A 16,259-nucleotide genomic window follows, 5' to 3' on the forward strand; every position below is an offset into this window, starting at 1 on the left:
TTCTTTTTTTTTTTTCTCTTGGTAACCATTTTTTTATTTATTAAAAAAAAAAAAAAAGGTTCGGTACTCAAAATTAATTATCTTATTTGATTTATAAAGATCTTGCATTATTTCATTTATGAAGAGTGGTGATTAGAACTACTTAGCCGACCCCATTAAGTTGGGATAAGGCTAAGTTTGTTGTTGTTGTTGGTGATTGGAACTACTTAAAATGTGCTTATATTCTAGTTTGCTTTCCCCTCTCTCTCTTTTATTTCGTTTCTTTCTGTGGCCCCTGATGTTCTTGCATATGATCTGTTAGGATGAACCAGTCATGCAAGAGCCGTTAGATGGTACTTCTTCGACATCATTACCTATCTTGTGTATAGAAGATGGGATGGTGATATTACGTTTTTCTGAAATTTTTGGTGTTCATGAGCCTTTGAAGAAAGATAAGAGGGACCATAGGTATTCTATTCCGAAAGGTATGTGGTATTTTATGGGCAAGAGCTTGTATTTCGAAGTTAAAAAATTTTTTCATTTTCGTATGTTGTACAAATTTTCCAGCAATGACATGGTGGGTTTTTATCTTTTGGGATTCTTTATGCTAGAACTTCTGATGATGGTCTTTGTAAGACAGCTTAGGATCTGCATTTTTGAGTTAACTTGATTCTGTGCTGATTATTTTATTACTTTCTTTGCCGACTTACCATTGTTTTGAGCTTTCATTTGGGTGACTATTGTGTTTCTTCAATGATTTCAGAGAGGCATGAGGTTATGGATGCTTCTGATATTGTGGAGGAAGATGAGGAGGACTTCCTAAAGGGCTCTTGCCAGAGTATGTTAACTAGTAAACAGGTGAGTCTGAATCAAGATGATAATATACTTGTTACAGAAGGTGATTCAGAATCTGCGGCATTTGGTTTCTGGCAAGGTGTTGGCACCACACCTACACAGTTAAATGAACGAAAGAAAGACTCGTGTCTTAGTGCAGAGCCAATGAAAGAGTGTGCAACTGTAGATCTTTCTGCAGAATGGCAGTCATCCTCCTGCCCTAAGTTCTACCCTCTTGATCAGCTAGACTGGGAAAATGGAATTATTTGGGACAGTTCTCCTACAGTGAGTCATGAGTCAGAGAGTTGTGTAATCTCTGGACCTGACACTGAAATTCTTACAAGTGCAGAAATAGAATTGAAGGAAAAGCCACATAGTTTGAGACCAGAGCTCCAGGAGCCAGATGAGAGGGATCACAATCTTTTCCTCCGTAGCTGTACTGTTCTTGTGGAACCTTTTGGCTCAAGAAATTCTTCAGAATTTAATGAACTTCCATTCTCAGAAAGGAATTGTCATCCACAACTATTGAGGTTGGAATCTCGTATGAAAATGGATAATTCCGAAGTAAGGGAGGAAACCGAAGAGCTCTTCAGAGGTGATGCTATGAGCCGGTTTAGCAAACTTTCTTTGCAAAACATGGATATGCTGGAGGGGTCTTGGTTAGACAACATCGTTTGGGAACAAGATGAATCTATTTTGAAGCCCAAACTGATCCTTGATCTTCAAGATGAGCAAATGCTTTTTGAGATTTTAGAAAATAAAGATAGTAGACATCTTCGCTTTCATGCAGGGGCTATGATAATTACCCGTTCTCTAAAGTCCGGTGTTGGGGATTCTTATGATCTACAGAGTCAAGGAGGGCCATCTGTTGGTCGATTCAATATATCTAATGACAAGTATTATTCAAACAGGAAATCTTCTCAACAGTTAAAATCACATTCGAAGAAACGTGCAGCCCATGGTGTCAAAGTATTGCATTCAATACCTGCCCTGAAACTGCAAACAATGAAGCCAAAGTTGAGCAAGTAAGCATCTGTATTCCTCCTTCCTCAGAGGACTTTCTCTCTTGTTGTTTTAATTTTTGGGACTCCATTTCTTTTGATACGAATACATGGTTGGTAAATGTTTGAATAAAGGAATTTCCATGTGACAATTGAGGCTAATAAATTTTAATTAAATATAAGAGGGAAGGAGGGTGGGAATTAAGAGGTAAGGTCCTTCTAGACAGTGGCAGTAGTGGGCTGCTGCTGGGTGGTGGGTGTCGTGGATGTTGCTGCTGCTCGTATCAGCCAGTTTGGCCATGTATCAGCCATTTTGGCCATGTATCAGGTCATAACAGCCCGGCTTGGTCGTATCAACTGATACGGAGCGAGACTGTTTGTGAAATCCGGATTTTGAACCTTACTGGAATGTTGTGGAGTTCCCCCATGAAACTATAATATTTCACTTGAGACTTGAAATTTTTGATTAAACATGAAACCATGCTTGGGATTCTGATTCACTTTCTTGAGTTCAATACACCGACTGGCGATTAAACTACCATGTGATCTCTGTCTTCCTTTTATGGAAGCTTCCTAATTGAGCAGTTAGTGGTTGTTTCAGGCAGCTGTTTATCTAGATTTTAGATCCTCGGACAACACCTTGTTATAGCTGCATAACAAGCACAATGGGAGAGAATGTTCAAATTGCTCTGCACTGATGGCAATGAATGTGGTATTACTGGTGAACTTCAGATATTCATCCTTTTGGAAAACCAGGGAATACCTTCATATGATTCATCTTGGTCTCTTGCAGTAATGTGGTGCACTTTGGGGTTAACAAGCATTGTGGTAGGTATATCCATTATCATAAAAGGCCAGGTTTGCTCGCGTTGGTTATGGGCCTCAATTTAAGAGATTTAAGCCTTCTTAGGCCTTAAGTAATGACCATTATGGGTTGTCAAGGAGTGTTCACGATAGGGGGAGTGTCCACATCGTGCTATGAGTTTGAGTCTTAAGTTAGAGTTGTTTTTGGTTTCCCTATTAGGTTGTAATTAGGTGTTTTGAGTCTTAGTAGGTTTCCTACCAAGACTCTACTTATTGGATTGTAAATAAAGGTGAGCACTGCACCACGATGGCCAATCACACGAAACTGTTTAGATATCTCTCTTGGGTTTGGTTCAACTTTCTTCACATGGTATCATAGCAGGTTGTCAATAATTGATTCTCTCCATGATTACTGGTCTGAGAGTCATTTCAAGGTGCTACAGTTTATGGTGAAACCCCAGTTCATAGAGAGAGAAGGGAAGAAGAAGTAGGGTTTCCTTGAATATTTGATGAAAGTCATACCTAAATGTTTCATTACTGCTACATGCAAACAAGCTCTTTTCTTTTGGTTTGATTGTTACTGGTGGTTGATTTGAAATTTTGGGGGTGATCAATTGGTTGTTGGAATTGATTTTCTTGGGATCCATTATCATTATTATTGTTGTTGTTGTTGTTATTATTTTTATTATTTGGGATCAATTTTTATTGGAAGGCTGCTGTTTGGATTGATTAGTGTGCTGGATCAATAATTCTTTGGATCGATTTTTCTTACCAAGGTTTTGGATCGATTTCCTCTGAAGATTGAAGGAAGATCAAACTAGTGAAAAAATTGATTTTGTTAGGTTTTTGGACAAAAATCGATTTGTTAGGGTTCTTGGAATCGATATTTGGTAGAAGGTTTTTTGGGGCCGATTTTTTGGGAGAAGTTTTTTGTTTTTTTTTTATTTTTTTATTATGAGATTGTTTTGAATGCTACTTACGTGGGAGATTGAAGTTAATATCTACTCGATTGAAGTTGGAGTTATTATTTGCTCAATTTAAGATTATTATCAGTTTGAGATTTATTATCTCCGCTAGTTCCGATCTATAAAAACAAATGTGATATCCAGAATTGCAATAACTCTAGAGGTATTAAAGTTACGAGTCATACCATGAAACTATAGGAAAATATTATTGAAGCCCACCTAAGAGCGGAAACCAAGGTAACAGAGAACCAATCCGGTTTATGCCAGGGAGATCCACAACAGAAGCTATTTACCTCCTTAGGAGGTTTATAGAAATTTTTAGAGCCCACAAAAAGGACCTCCATATGGTCTTTATTGACCCAGAGAAAGCCTATGGCAAAGTATCGAGTGAGCTCATTTGGCATGTTCTAGAGAAGAGAAGGGGTGTGAATAACTATGTGGATATAATTAAGGTCATGTATGAGGGAGTGGTGATGAGTGTCAAATCAACATAGTCAAAGTGATGAATTCCCAATTATAATTGGGTTACACCAAGGATCAACTCTAAGGGCCCGTTTGGTATTGTTCTAAAAAAACGTTTCTGGAGTTTTTTCGTTCTATTGGAACGAAAAAATGGAATCTTCTGTTTGGTGCACTTATGGTCCGTTTCTGTTTTTTTGGAACAAAAACTGAAAAAAAAAACTGAAAAAACGAGATTGGACGGAACTCCAAAAATGGAGTCTTGGCTTCCTAGTTTCGTTCCATTTTACAAAAAAAAAAAAAAAAATATTCCCGATAAAAATCTGAAATTTTGAAACACCATTTTTTCATTTAAAAACTGCGTTTCGACACAGAAACTGAAATTTTCGTTTTTGACACGAAACGGCGTTTCTGGAACATAAACGATACCAAACGGGCCCTAAGTCCTTATTCCCTTGCACTTATAATGGATGATTTAACCAGGCATATCCAAGATTCAGTTCCATGGTGTGTGTTGTTTGCTGATGATATAATTTTGATAAATGAAACAGTAAAAGGGATTGATATTAAACTGGTGCTATGACGATCAAGTTTGGAATCAAGAAGTTTTATGATAAGCAAAACAAAGACAAGAGTGTATGATGTGCCCTTGAAGCCAATCTAGAGGAGGGGAGGGAGTGGTGAAACTTTGGGAGCGGGAGCTACCCCAGAGTGATTGTTTTAAATACTTGGGGTCCATTATTAACAAAGAAGGGGGATATCGAGGAGGATGTTGCTCACATGATTAAAGTGGGATGGATGAAATGGTGAGGTGCGTCAGGAGTGTTATGTGGCAAAAGAATGCCTATTAAACTAAAGGAAAAATTCTATGACAGATATACGATCAACTATGAGGTATGGAGTGAAGTGTTGGGCACTCAAGAAGAGTAATTTGAATAAACTGAGTGTAACAGAGATGAGAATGTTGAGAGGGTTGTGCGGCAAGACCAGGAGAGATAAGGGTTAGGATTGATTGCATTAGAAACGATTTGGGGGTTGCACCAATCTAGGACAAACTCCGTGAGTGAGGTGGTATGGCCATGCTCAACAGAGACCTATGGATGCTCCAATATGGAAGAGTGATCAGATGCAGTTAAAGGGTGCTAGAAGAGATAGGGGCAGGCCTAATATGACTATTGATAAAGTGGTACAAAAAGATATGCATATGGTAAGACTCGATTCTAGTATGAGTATGGATAGAGTATTGTGGAAGATTAGCCGACTATGACACATGTTGCTGACCCCATATAGGAGATGTTCTCATGATGCGTTTTTGACTACTGCTTACCTCCTCTTATCTACATTTTGCTCATTTTAACCTCTCTTTTGTGCTTCTTTATTTCCTTATTTTCATATCGGATCCATGTAGACGATCCCATATCCCCATTTAGTTGGGATGAGGTTATTATTGTTGTTATTGTAATAAATTCATTACCAAGGGAGAGAAAAAGGGAGCAGGGGAGTACATGCCCCGAGGGGAAAAAAGAAAAATAACAAGAGGGCAAAAGACCCCTAAGGGGGAGAGGGTGGGATGCTGAAAGGGGGAGGATAGACTCCAGTAATCGACAATGAGTCTGTTCCTTGGGTTATCTTTTAAAAGTTTATGGGGAAGCATAAGAAGCTTAGAACTAACATAAAAAAGATGGCATTCCAAACCTTATCAAAAGAGCAAGAGTTGGAGGTCCATCTTCTAAGGTTGCGTTCCATCCAGATGTGGTTGATGGCAGTGCAAAAGGCAAGTTTTCCGGCTGTATTGCAAATAGAGGATCCAACATATGCCATATCAACCCAAATCCATTCTCTATGAGAGAGGATTCTTCTCCGGCAAGGCCAACAGTAACGAAGGACTCCTTTCCAAATAGTGGAAGAGAAGGGACAACTGAAAAAAAGATGGTTGGCGTCTTCCATGCCATTCCAACATAGGCAACAAGAGAGGGGGACAAGATATGTTGATAAAGGAGGAAGGGTTGGGTGGGAGGTAGTTGGTGAGGGTCTCCAGGCGGTGGAATTATGACGGGGGATGTGGTCTTTGAACTAAATGATGTTTCTTGTGCCAGGGGCAAGGGGGTTGCGAGTGAGAACGAAATCCCAAGTAGAGGAGAAGCTAAAGATGCTCGAAGGCAAGGGGGCCCAGATAACCTTATCATCGACTACAAGATTGTTGAGAGGGAGGGGAGGGGAGGGGACCAAAGATCATTTGCAATGATGGAGACATGAGCATCTCTGTCTAGACTAGAGGAGTAGACTACTCTGGCACCAACAGAAGAAAGAAGGATTATAGAAGGGTGTTAGTTATCAAGGCAAAGAGAAGTAGAATGTCCACCCACCCAAGATGGATGATCTAATAGCACAAAGCGTGGCAGGGTGCAGATTAAGGATGCTTCACTAGACCCGGGAGGCTTCTGAGGGAATGGATGTAGACCAAAGCGAGTCTTTGCAAAGGAGGGTAGAGTAAACCCAGGAAACCCAAATGCTATTTTGCTTGGAGACCAGTTTCCAGATGAGCTTGAGGGTACCCGTAGAGTTGACCTCATGGATCTTGCACATACCCAGACCTCCTTCGGACTTGGGAAGGCAGACAAAAGACCAGCAGATAGGGTGGTCTCCAAGCAACAATTTTATCTTTTAAAGATGGTTATATTTAGCGACTTGATGCTATTTGGTATATTCAACAACCTGATGCGGTTTGGTTAACTTGATGCTAAACTTTTGTTGCATTGACTTCTTTGGGAAGGTCTTTTAACGTAGCTGTTGGATGCTACAATTTTGTTGGAGTGCCTTCTTTGGGAAGGTTTTTTGGTTTATTTGTTGGATGCTACACTTCTGTTGGAGTGTGCCTTCTTTGGGAAGGGCTTTTGGTGTTGCTGCTGTTCGTTGCTGATGGTTTTGCTTGGTTTATTCGACATGATGTTTCTTAATCTACTGATGTTTGATGTGCTTGAGCTGATATTGCTAATGTCTTTATGATGGTTGATTGGAGTTCTCTTTGTGCTCATTGGAATTCTTGTTGCTCCAAGCTGGAGCTTCTGTTGCTATATATATATACTCCAGCTTGAGGGGAGTGTTAAAGAGTATTCATGATAGGGGGAGTGTGCCCATCGTGCTATGAGTTAAGTCTTAAGAGTTAAGAGTTGTTTCTGGTTTCCGTATTAGGTTGTAATTAGGTGTTTGAGTCTTAGTAAGTTTCCTACCTAGACTCTACTTATTGGATTATAAATAAAGGTGAGCACCACAATAGCCAATGACATTAAACTATCGTGGGTTAGATCTCTCTCTCTCGGTTTTGCTTCTTCTTCTTCACAGGTTTTGGTTGGTTCAACTTTCTGTACATGGGTTATAGGGGCATTGGGGTGTTTATTGTTGAATTTATTATTTTAGCCCATGTGGAGTGTTCAGTCTAAGTCCAGGAATGAATTTGTCCTATTATTATGAGGAGCTCTAATTTGGTTTCTAAAATAGTTTTATATTCTTGATTTCTTGTTGCCCTCTAATTTGAGTTATAGTATAATGGGGAGGGTCAAGGGTAGTCTATAAATATGTTGTAATAGCTCACAGTAGATTACACTTTGAAGATTACTGAGATGTTGAGCATATTGGTTCAGTGTTTGGCTTGGTGCAAGATTATTCTCCCAGGTTAGGTTTGTCTGGCCGGCTGGTGCTGTTTCTTTGCTGGTTTTTCTGCTTCTGAAATCTAGTAGTTGGTTCCTCAACTTCTCCCAATTTTCTAATGTCTCTTATCACCTAATAAGTCCATGCGACAACCTGTTTTGGGGTGATTTTTCTCTCATTGCTTTTTGTTTCATATCTTCCTATGAAATTTAACATTTTGAATCTTTACAGGACAAGCCCGAGAACTGAGAAGCCACCTGAAACGGTCTTCCTTCTCGCATTTCAAGCTTTAAAGATTCCAAACGATTTGGATAATTTTTGTTTTAAAACTTGAGAAGCTGACTTCAGGAAGCCCAAAATTAGAAGCCCAATAAGCTTACCCAATTATGCTCCTAGTCTTTCTGATTGACATTTACTGATTATTTACATTGCTGCCTGTTTCTGTTAGTTTTTCTTACCAGTCCATGACCTTCCAATCTCATCCATCTTGGGGGGAGAGAAGTTTTTGTGAAATGTTAACAGTTCTGATTGTAGACCTACCCTCTTCTTTTTATTGTAAGAGCTTGTCCTCCCCTTACTATGTCATTTTAATCCTCGGTTGGAAAAGAAAAAACTTCCCTTGCTTGATTAGAAGAAAGCAACTACTTCTGGCTTCGGTTCATGATAGATCTTTGGATTAAGTAAGAAGGAAGAAGATACCTCTGATTCAATCGAGGTCTTTAAAGCCTCTTCTATGACATGTGCTTTTGCATTTTAGGATGATCTACCTTTAACTGACCCCACCCACCGCCCATGGTGAAAATCATTACGCTCCTTATTGACAGGTCTGATACCTGGGCCTACTCGACCTGAGTTTCAAACCAATTGGGCTGGTGGTTTTTGAGTTTTTAATTTTCTTTGTTTCTAACCCTTGTTTCCAGCAAGCATATTCTCCCTAATTCTCCAAGTGATTAATTAAGGTTTCATCAGCCCTAGTTTTGCATCTCAATGTCTACAAAGAGCCATGAAGTGTCCTTTAGACCCGATGATTTTATTAGCCCCAATTATATGAAGGGCTTATTTACTTCCTTGGTTTCCTACTTTTCAGATGGTCCTCCAAACCAATCCTTCATTTTTTTCAAATACTGTGTCAAATACATGAGTTCTGCCCCTCGCAGTGAATTAATTGTTTTTGATGGTGATTGGGAAAACAAGAAAAACTGTGGGGTAACAGGAAGCAGCTAAACATGGAGCCTAACATCTGTAATTCCTTATGATTTTTAATGATTTAAGGTTTTTTTTTTTGGGATCCATGCTTTCTATTACAAAGGTGATACATAGATCTAAATTTAAGATTCTTACATGTGAAGCAATGGAAGGCACCTAGTTTTTAATACAGATATTCTGGTACATTATAAAGCCCTGATTTACTGAGTACACCACACGCGTTGGAAATTGAAATAGTTTATACTTCTACCGTGCAACTGTAATTTCTTGTCTTTTTCTTTGGCCAAGTCCTAAATCTGTTTGCATAACAGTATTTTGTTAGTGTCAAAAAGTTGCATCTTATCTTTAAGCATTATTATTATTATTTTTTTGAATCAAATCTTTAAGCATTAGTTGGTGTTTTTGTTTTTGATATTCTTAAATACAGTCTTGTTATGAATTCTATATATTAAATTTATGCCATTGGAGTATCTGCTTCATATTTATGTGCATTTAGGCCATTAAGTTTTGGTCTACATTCTTACCCCCTGCTTGGGGGGATGCCAACCATGGATTCTAATGTATCCTGTTTTGCAGCAAAGATATTGCTAATTTTCATAGACCGAAGGCTCTCTGGTACCCACATGACAATGAAGTGGCAGCCAAAGAACAAGGCAAACTCTCTATGCAGGGACCAATGAAAATAATATTGAAGAGCATGGGAGGAAAGGGAACTAAACTACATGTGGATGTGGAGGAGACAATCTCTTCTGTCAAGGCAAAAGCATCAAAAAAATTAGGCAAGTCTCACTCTGATGTTGGGCAGCCCATTAAAGTCTATGAATAAGGGTTCCATGCCCTAGTTTTAATCCCAATGTGCTTATTTGGAACCATTGTGATGTATGTTCAAGTGGGTGTTTTCCTAACTGATGGGAGCATACATTTGTTGGATTGCCCTTAATTATTCCATTAAAATTTGTTATTCGTTTGAGTGCTGTGAACTTTATAATTCAATAGGTGATCAGTCATTTAGTGGCACTTTTGTGATTATGTAGAATTGGTTAAGTGGTTGAGCCAATTTTTTTTTTTTTTGGGGGGGGGGTCAAAGTAGTGTTTCTGAGTCAGCAGGAATTAAAATGAGGGCATTAAGTATTTTTTACTGTTTATGTTGGAAACCAAGTGGGAGAGTAAAATTGAGGCTGATCAGGTTTAGCCTACTTACTTGTGTATTCCTCTTCGGAGCTTTATTAGAAAGACAAAGTCCAGCAGCTTATGCGTGAACTGTGATTGCATATGCTCTTCGTCCTTTTATGCTTTCAAGTTTCACAAGTTTCTGCAACTTAAATCTTAACTTCCCCTTTTTCATTTCGATCACCAATTTTGCACTCATTTATGACTTACCTGTTTCACATTAGTTACCTCCTCCCTCTCCCCCCCCCCCCCCCTGGGTAAGTTCAACCCAGTTCATCCACTTGCTTTTTATTAACTAACCCAAAGTCCAAAAGGTGTAAACTAGCTCACAGCCCGCAATGGATGCTGAAGAATTCTTGATTGTGAAGCCTCACAGGTTCTGATCTTCCAGGTCAAAACCTAGCAGACCTCTAATCTCCTCTTGCCACATGTCTTGACCTTCTCTCCAGTCATTAAATGGCACTTGTTGGCACAATTCACGTATCACTCCTAAATCCTAGTTCTGACCTGCAGTGTTTTCACAATTAAAACCCTCTCATAAGTTGTTCAACCATCTTCAATTGTCCAAAGCCTTTGATCATGTCTTCCTTAATATTCTGTCGCTAACCTGGTTTAGCTAAACCATAGTTTTTTTGCTAAAGGTTCTACACTTCTCTCTCTATGCCCCTCCTATGCTGCGCTTCTTATCTATTGATAGGCTCTTCATGTTTATCCCTTAAAAAGGAATTTTGTACAGTCTGAGCTGGTTTACTAGTTTTATATTGTACAACTCTCTATTTTTTCCAATATTGTTGTTAGAATGGGAACTATTTTTGTTTTGATTATGGATAAGAAAACTTATATTGTCTATCATGTTTTTTCAGATTTCAAACCAATGGAAAAGGTAAAAATATTTTATTCAGGAAGGGAACTAGAAGATGATAAATCTCTTGCCATGCAAAATGTTCGACCAAATTCTATCCTCCATCTTGTGCGCACAAAAATACATTTGTGGCCAAGGGCCCAAAAGTTGCCTGGTGAAAATAAGTCTCTGCGTCCCCCTGGAGCATTTAAGAAGAAATCAGAGCTCTCTGTGAAAGATGGTCATGTCTTTCTGATGGAGTAAGTAATGCTTTTGAATTTCTGTTATGTACTTTTGGATGTACGCAAGGAATGATGGATTGGTTAATTTGTTAAAAATAGGGAAATATTTGTCTAAGAGTTGTGTTGTATTGGTTAGTCAATATGGATGTCCTGATGAATTCTAAATCTTATTCCGTTTGTATTATCTATCCTCTACATTGTTTGTCTATAAAATTTTCTTAATAACAATTTATTTTTTTACTACTGTGTAATTAACAAATTCTAGTAAGTTAGTTCTTTATTCATCCTTTTACCGTTCAACGAAGAGTTTGCTTCTTGTAAGCTGAATTGGTTTGAAATCCTTATGGTAACTTCCAAGATTCTTAAATATTAATCTTTCATTCAAGTCATGCCAATATGTCCTTCCATTATGTTAACCATTTAAAATTCATAAGGTTTGCTCCACCACTTCTTTCTCAACCTAAATCTTTAGACTAGGGATTCTTTTTTTATTTTTTATTTTTTATATTTATTTATTTTAATTTGAGATTCTGTTTAATTTTTTCACAAACCAAATTTGAAAGGTGGGGTGTGATGGAAGAATTCAAGGTTAGGATGGTGAAACATGAGGTTAAAGGTTTGCTGGTTATGTAAACATATGCTTCCGGTCCAAAATTTATTAGAGTCCTCTACTCAACTCAACTAAGGCTAAACCTTATCCCAACTTAACGGGGTTGGCTACACAGGCCCTGTTTTTCCATTCAACTCTATTTGTACATACTAGATGTCGTGTCTAATATCACTAATTATCCCCAAGTCATTTTGGGCTTATACCGTGCTCTTATAGGCTTATAGCTCCTCCAGTCTGAATCACATCATTCTTTACCAATGCATTCAGAAATCTTTGTTGCGTGTCCATGACACCTTGAACAGCTATCTCTCAGCTTATCATCTATCTCATCTACCTGAGCTACTCCTGAATTAACTTGAATGTATTTCATTTTTTATTTTATCTTTGTACGCACTACTTACCCAGTTATACATCTCAACATCCTCATTACTGCTACATTTAATTCATTTTTTGGTTGTATCTTCACTGCCCAACATTCAGCTCCATAGATCATTACTAGTCTTATAGCTGTCCTGAGTTGTCCTTTTCCTTTTATTGGAATATTGAACAACTATCCACTTCATCCACCTTGCTTTGATTTCTATTTGTAACATTTTTCTCTATTATCTCCATAGCACAAGGTTACCACTAACAAAAGTGCAATATCTAGTGGTTGATCTGCTATCATCGATAATACCAGCGCAATCAACATCAGAATAACTTACAGTAGCTGTGCGACCATAGTGTCGATAGACAAGTCCTTTCCTAGGAGCCCCTTTAAGCTACCTTAGAATAAGACATGCAACATCCTAGTGAGCCTGTTTAGGATTTTCTTAAGATAAGTAGAATGAAGACAAAGTATATAGTGTATTGAGGAGAATTTCAATATCTCCAAAACCAGCTGTTAGAAACAGCTCAGGCTTGGGTCGAGTTCTCCAGTAGAGATGATAAGAAACTCCTTAAAAATTTAGATCCTTCTGATGAGGGATGGTAGAAATCGATCAGTTAAGGGTTTGGGAGAAAACCCTAAAAACCTGGAGATTATGCAGATCACCCACAAAATCCTTGGCAAATAGGGCACAGGTAAGTTCGAACTCCTCTTTGGGGGTGATTAGTATCTCCTCCAAATATCTTCTTGATCTGAAAAAGGACAAGGGGAAATCAATGGAGTCAGGGTTCTGAGGAACTCAAAATCTTGAAATCGCAGATTGGGTGGAGTCTTCTTCAATCTTGCAGGTCTGATAGGTGCTTCCCACTGATGTAGTACCTGATCTTGAACAAGAGAAGGGTTGATCTCCAACGTTTGAGGTAGACTCAATCTCCAGACAAGAATAAAAAATCGTAGATATAGGGATAACCCTCATATCGATTTTGCAGGGTTTTGGTTTTCCATCTCATTAAGGTGAGAGATGGGGCAGAAACTAGATTCACAAGAATCACCTCATTAATGCTGCCTTTTTAGGGTTTAGAAGGACAAAGGAAGAAGGAAGAAGATGAAGAAGAAGGGGTTTAGGGTTTGCGATAGAAGAGAGAGAGGAAAAGGAGAAGCTGGAAACCTAGATCAGGTTTGTGGCTCTGATACTGTGTTAACAGTAGTGTTTAGGGCTGAATGCTTGGATGGAATAATCTCCACCACAAGCTGTCTATTTTATAAAGAAATAAGAGACAAAAGTACAATAATGCCCCCCTCTAATTGACTCTACTAATTAGAGTTGGTAGAGCGGAAAAACTCGAATATGCTCCCATTGCATATTGGTTACATATTTTGACAATATGTTGGGAAAAGGCTTTGTTGTTGTTGTATGTTATCTTCCAGGATGATTTGGTGGCTTCTTGGTTCTTGATTAGTTTGGGAAGGTTATTGAGTTTGTGGTTTGGGGCATGGTTTAAAGTATCGGTACGTATCGTAGCGTATGGACCTTACCGATACGATACATGGAATTTTTAAAATCCTTTTGTATCGATATGTATTCTATGAAACATACCGATACGCCACCGATACGTACCAATACTCTATGAAAAATTACAAATCGAGGAGAAATGTATGTTTCGGTATGTATCGTACCGTATCAGTATGTATCGGTCAAGATGGGTCATTTTTCCAAAAAACACGATTTTTCGAGGCGTTTTTGTTCCAAAGATGTTGCTAGCCATTTTTCTCTCTAACTAAAGTGGAAATCAAGGTTGGTAACAAGGATTTTACATTTATGGGACAACTACACACCTTGAATTCTTAGTGCGATATTTCAATTTAGTGTTTATGCATAATACATGTTATATATTGTTTTTTTTTTAACTATTTATTTATGCAAAAGTGTATAACAAAGTGTTTCCTATCCATTTATGTGCGTATTTCCGATACGATACCCTCTGATAAGTATCTTAATTTTGACCTATCAAAAACACCCCTATACTTGACCTCATTAGGAAGCGCCTTTAGCTCTAGAAAGGAAGGTTTTTTCTTTTGCTGGTCGATTAGAGCTCATCAGATCTAGCGTACAAGCTTCTTACATATATTGGTCGGGTACATTCAGATTGCCAGAATCCATCATCTCCAAGCTTGAGTCCATTTTTGCTTCTTTCTTGGGGAAAGGAAGTGAGTGTATAAGATTCCTTCGCTCTGCCAGTTGGGCTGCTATTTGCCTTCCCAAAAATGTAGGGTTTTAGGCCTACTAAGATGGATCAAAGAGGTGAACTCTGCTGGAATCATTAAGCTGGCTTGGATTATCTCCAAGAAGGACAATATATGGGTCAAGTGGGTGTACTCGAACCTCCTTAGGAATGACTCCTTTTGGATAGTGAAAACCCGGGTTGATGCTTCTTGGGCTTGGCGTAAGATCATGGCCACCAGCCCCCAGCTCTCCTTAGTCGGTAATGGGCTGTCTACCTTTCTCTAGCTTGATCCATGGCACCCTAAAGGAGTTCTCTATCATGCTATTAGCGCCAGGAACATCCAGGAACATATATAACTCTGGATTGCCCAAGCTCGCCCTGGTAGCAGACATTATATCTTCTGGTTTTTGGTCTCCCCCAGCTCTTCCCTCGAGCCAGCTTGCTGATATTTGGAACTCCCTGCTGGTCATCTCAGACTCCTAGAAAGACATGACTCTACTCTTTGGATGTCCTCTTCTTCCAAGATCTTCTACGCCAAGGCTGATTGGGATTTTGTTAGGATTTATGGTCCAGCCACTCCTTAGCACAACCTCATTTGGTTTCTGCATCACATTCCCCGTCATAGCTTCATGGCCTAGAGAGTATTCACCAACTCCTTGCCTACACATAGTTTCCTCATCCAAAGAGGCATCCTGGCTGATCCGATGTGCATTCTTTGTGGGAGTGAGCTGGAATCTGTGGACCACCTCTTCTTCCGCTTGTACGGTCTCCAAATCCATTTGGAAAATGATTCTTGCCAAATGTTGGCCTGTTACAAGAAGAATCCTCCCTCTTCATAGAGAATGGATCTGGATGGACATGACCTTCTGAGGCAAGTCTATTTGTGACCTAGTGGAAAAGCTCGCCTTCTGTGCAACAATCAATCATATCTGGATGGAAAGAAATCATAGGAAATGGACCTCCAACTCTCGCTCTTTGGATAAGATTTGGTGTTTCATCTCCTTCGATGTCAAAGCAAAGATCTCTTTGATTTCCTCCTCGTGTAATCCTTCCACTAGGAACTGTCATGTTGTAAATTCCTAGGAGCTGCCTAGCTCCATCATCAGGAATGCCCCCCCTTGAGCTGGGTTTTTCTCTTTTCTTTCCTCCCTTTTCTAAGGGCTGTAAGTTTTCCCTTTCTTCTTGGTAATGAATTATTTATTCACCCAAAAAAGAGCATCTTAATTTTGGCTGACCGATACTACGACTGATACGGCGATACCGATACTTTAATCCTTGGTTTGGGGTGATGTAGAAAATGTTCTTAGCTTATTCAATTCCTTTGGGAAGTAAAGGGTGGAGCGACCTAGATTCGGATGGTTCAACAGTAGGTGGCTTGCGGTTGTATAAGCTCATGTGTAATACCTCAAGAACTGTGATGATTGGAAGTAAATTGTAAAGAATCAGCGGCATCCAACATCTTGCAAGAATAAAGAAGATTTTTTCATTCATCTTTAATCGAAAGCAGATTAAGAATTAACTAACCAAAAGACTCCCTATTACCACTTAACACAGAATCCAACCTAATATCTGTTGGTAATAATAATAAAGATTGTTAACCAATTTACCCTAGCCTACTGGTTTCTATTAAATACCAAATTAACAAAGTACTAGTAACTCAGCTAAGCATACCATTCACAAAATAGATTGCTGTTTGAGTGCTTCTCATGATCTCATACTACTTCATATAGTGCTACTCCATGTTGAGTGAACCTCTCATATTTCTTCTTTTGTAATCTTTTGCATTTAAAGGCTTCCTTGGAAAGAAAGAATACTACTCTGCTTGTGAGGTGAGAATTAGGATGTTGAGTACTCTGCTAGATTAAATTTATTTGGTTATTCTGCTAATAAGTTATTTATATTATGGTG

At 38.8% G+C, this 16,259-nt stretch overlaps 1 protein-coding gene across 1 annotated transcript in view; it reads left to right on the plus strand.

Moving 5' to 3' along the window:
* LOC122077816 (transcription initiation factor TFIID subunit 1) overlaps positions 1–16,259 on the plus strand; it is a 60,759-nt gene that overhangs the window by 22,364 nt on the left and 22,136 nt on the right. The window contains exons 7-10 of the mRNA XM_042643712.1: positions 302–464; positions 743–1,838; positions 9,473–9,675; positions 10,930–11,167. Coding sequence (XP_042499646.1) covers positions 302–464; positions 743–1,838; positions 9,473–9,675; positions 10,930–11,167 — 1,700 coding nt within the window. The remainder of the gene's footprint in view (positions 1–301; positions 465–742; positions 1,839–9,472; positions 9,676–10,929; positions 11,168–16,259) is intronic.

This window comes from Macadamia integrifolia, chromosome 5, assembly GCF_013358625.1.
Source record: "Macadamia integrifolia cultivar HAES 741 chromosome 5, SCU_Mint_v3, whole genome shotgun sequence".
In the NCBI taxonomy this organism is placed as follows: Eukaryota; Viridiplantae; Streptophyta; class Magnoliopsida; order Proteales; family Proteaceae; genus Macadamia; species Macadamia integrifolia.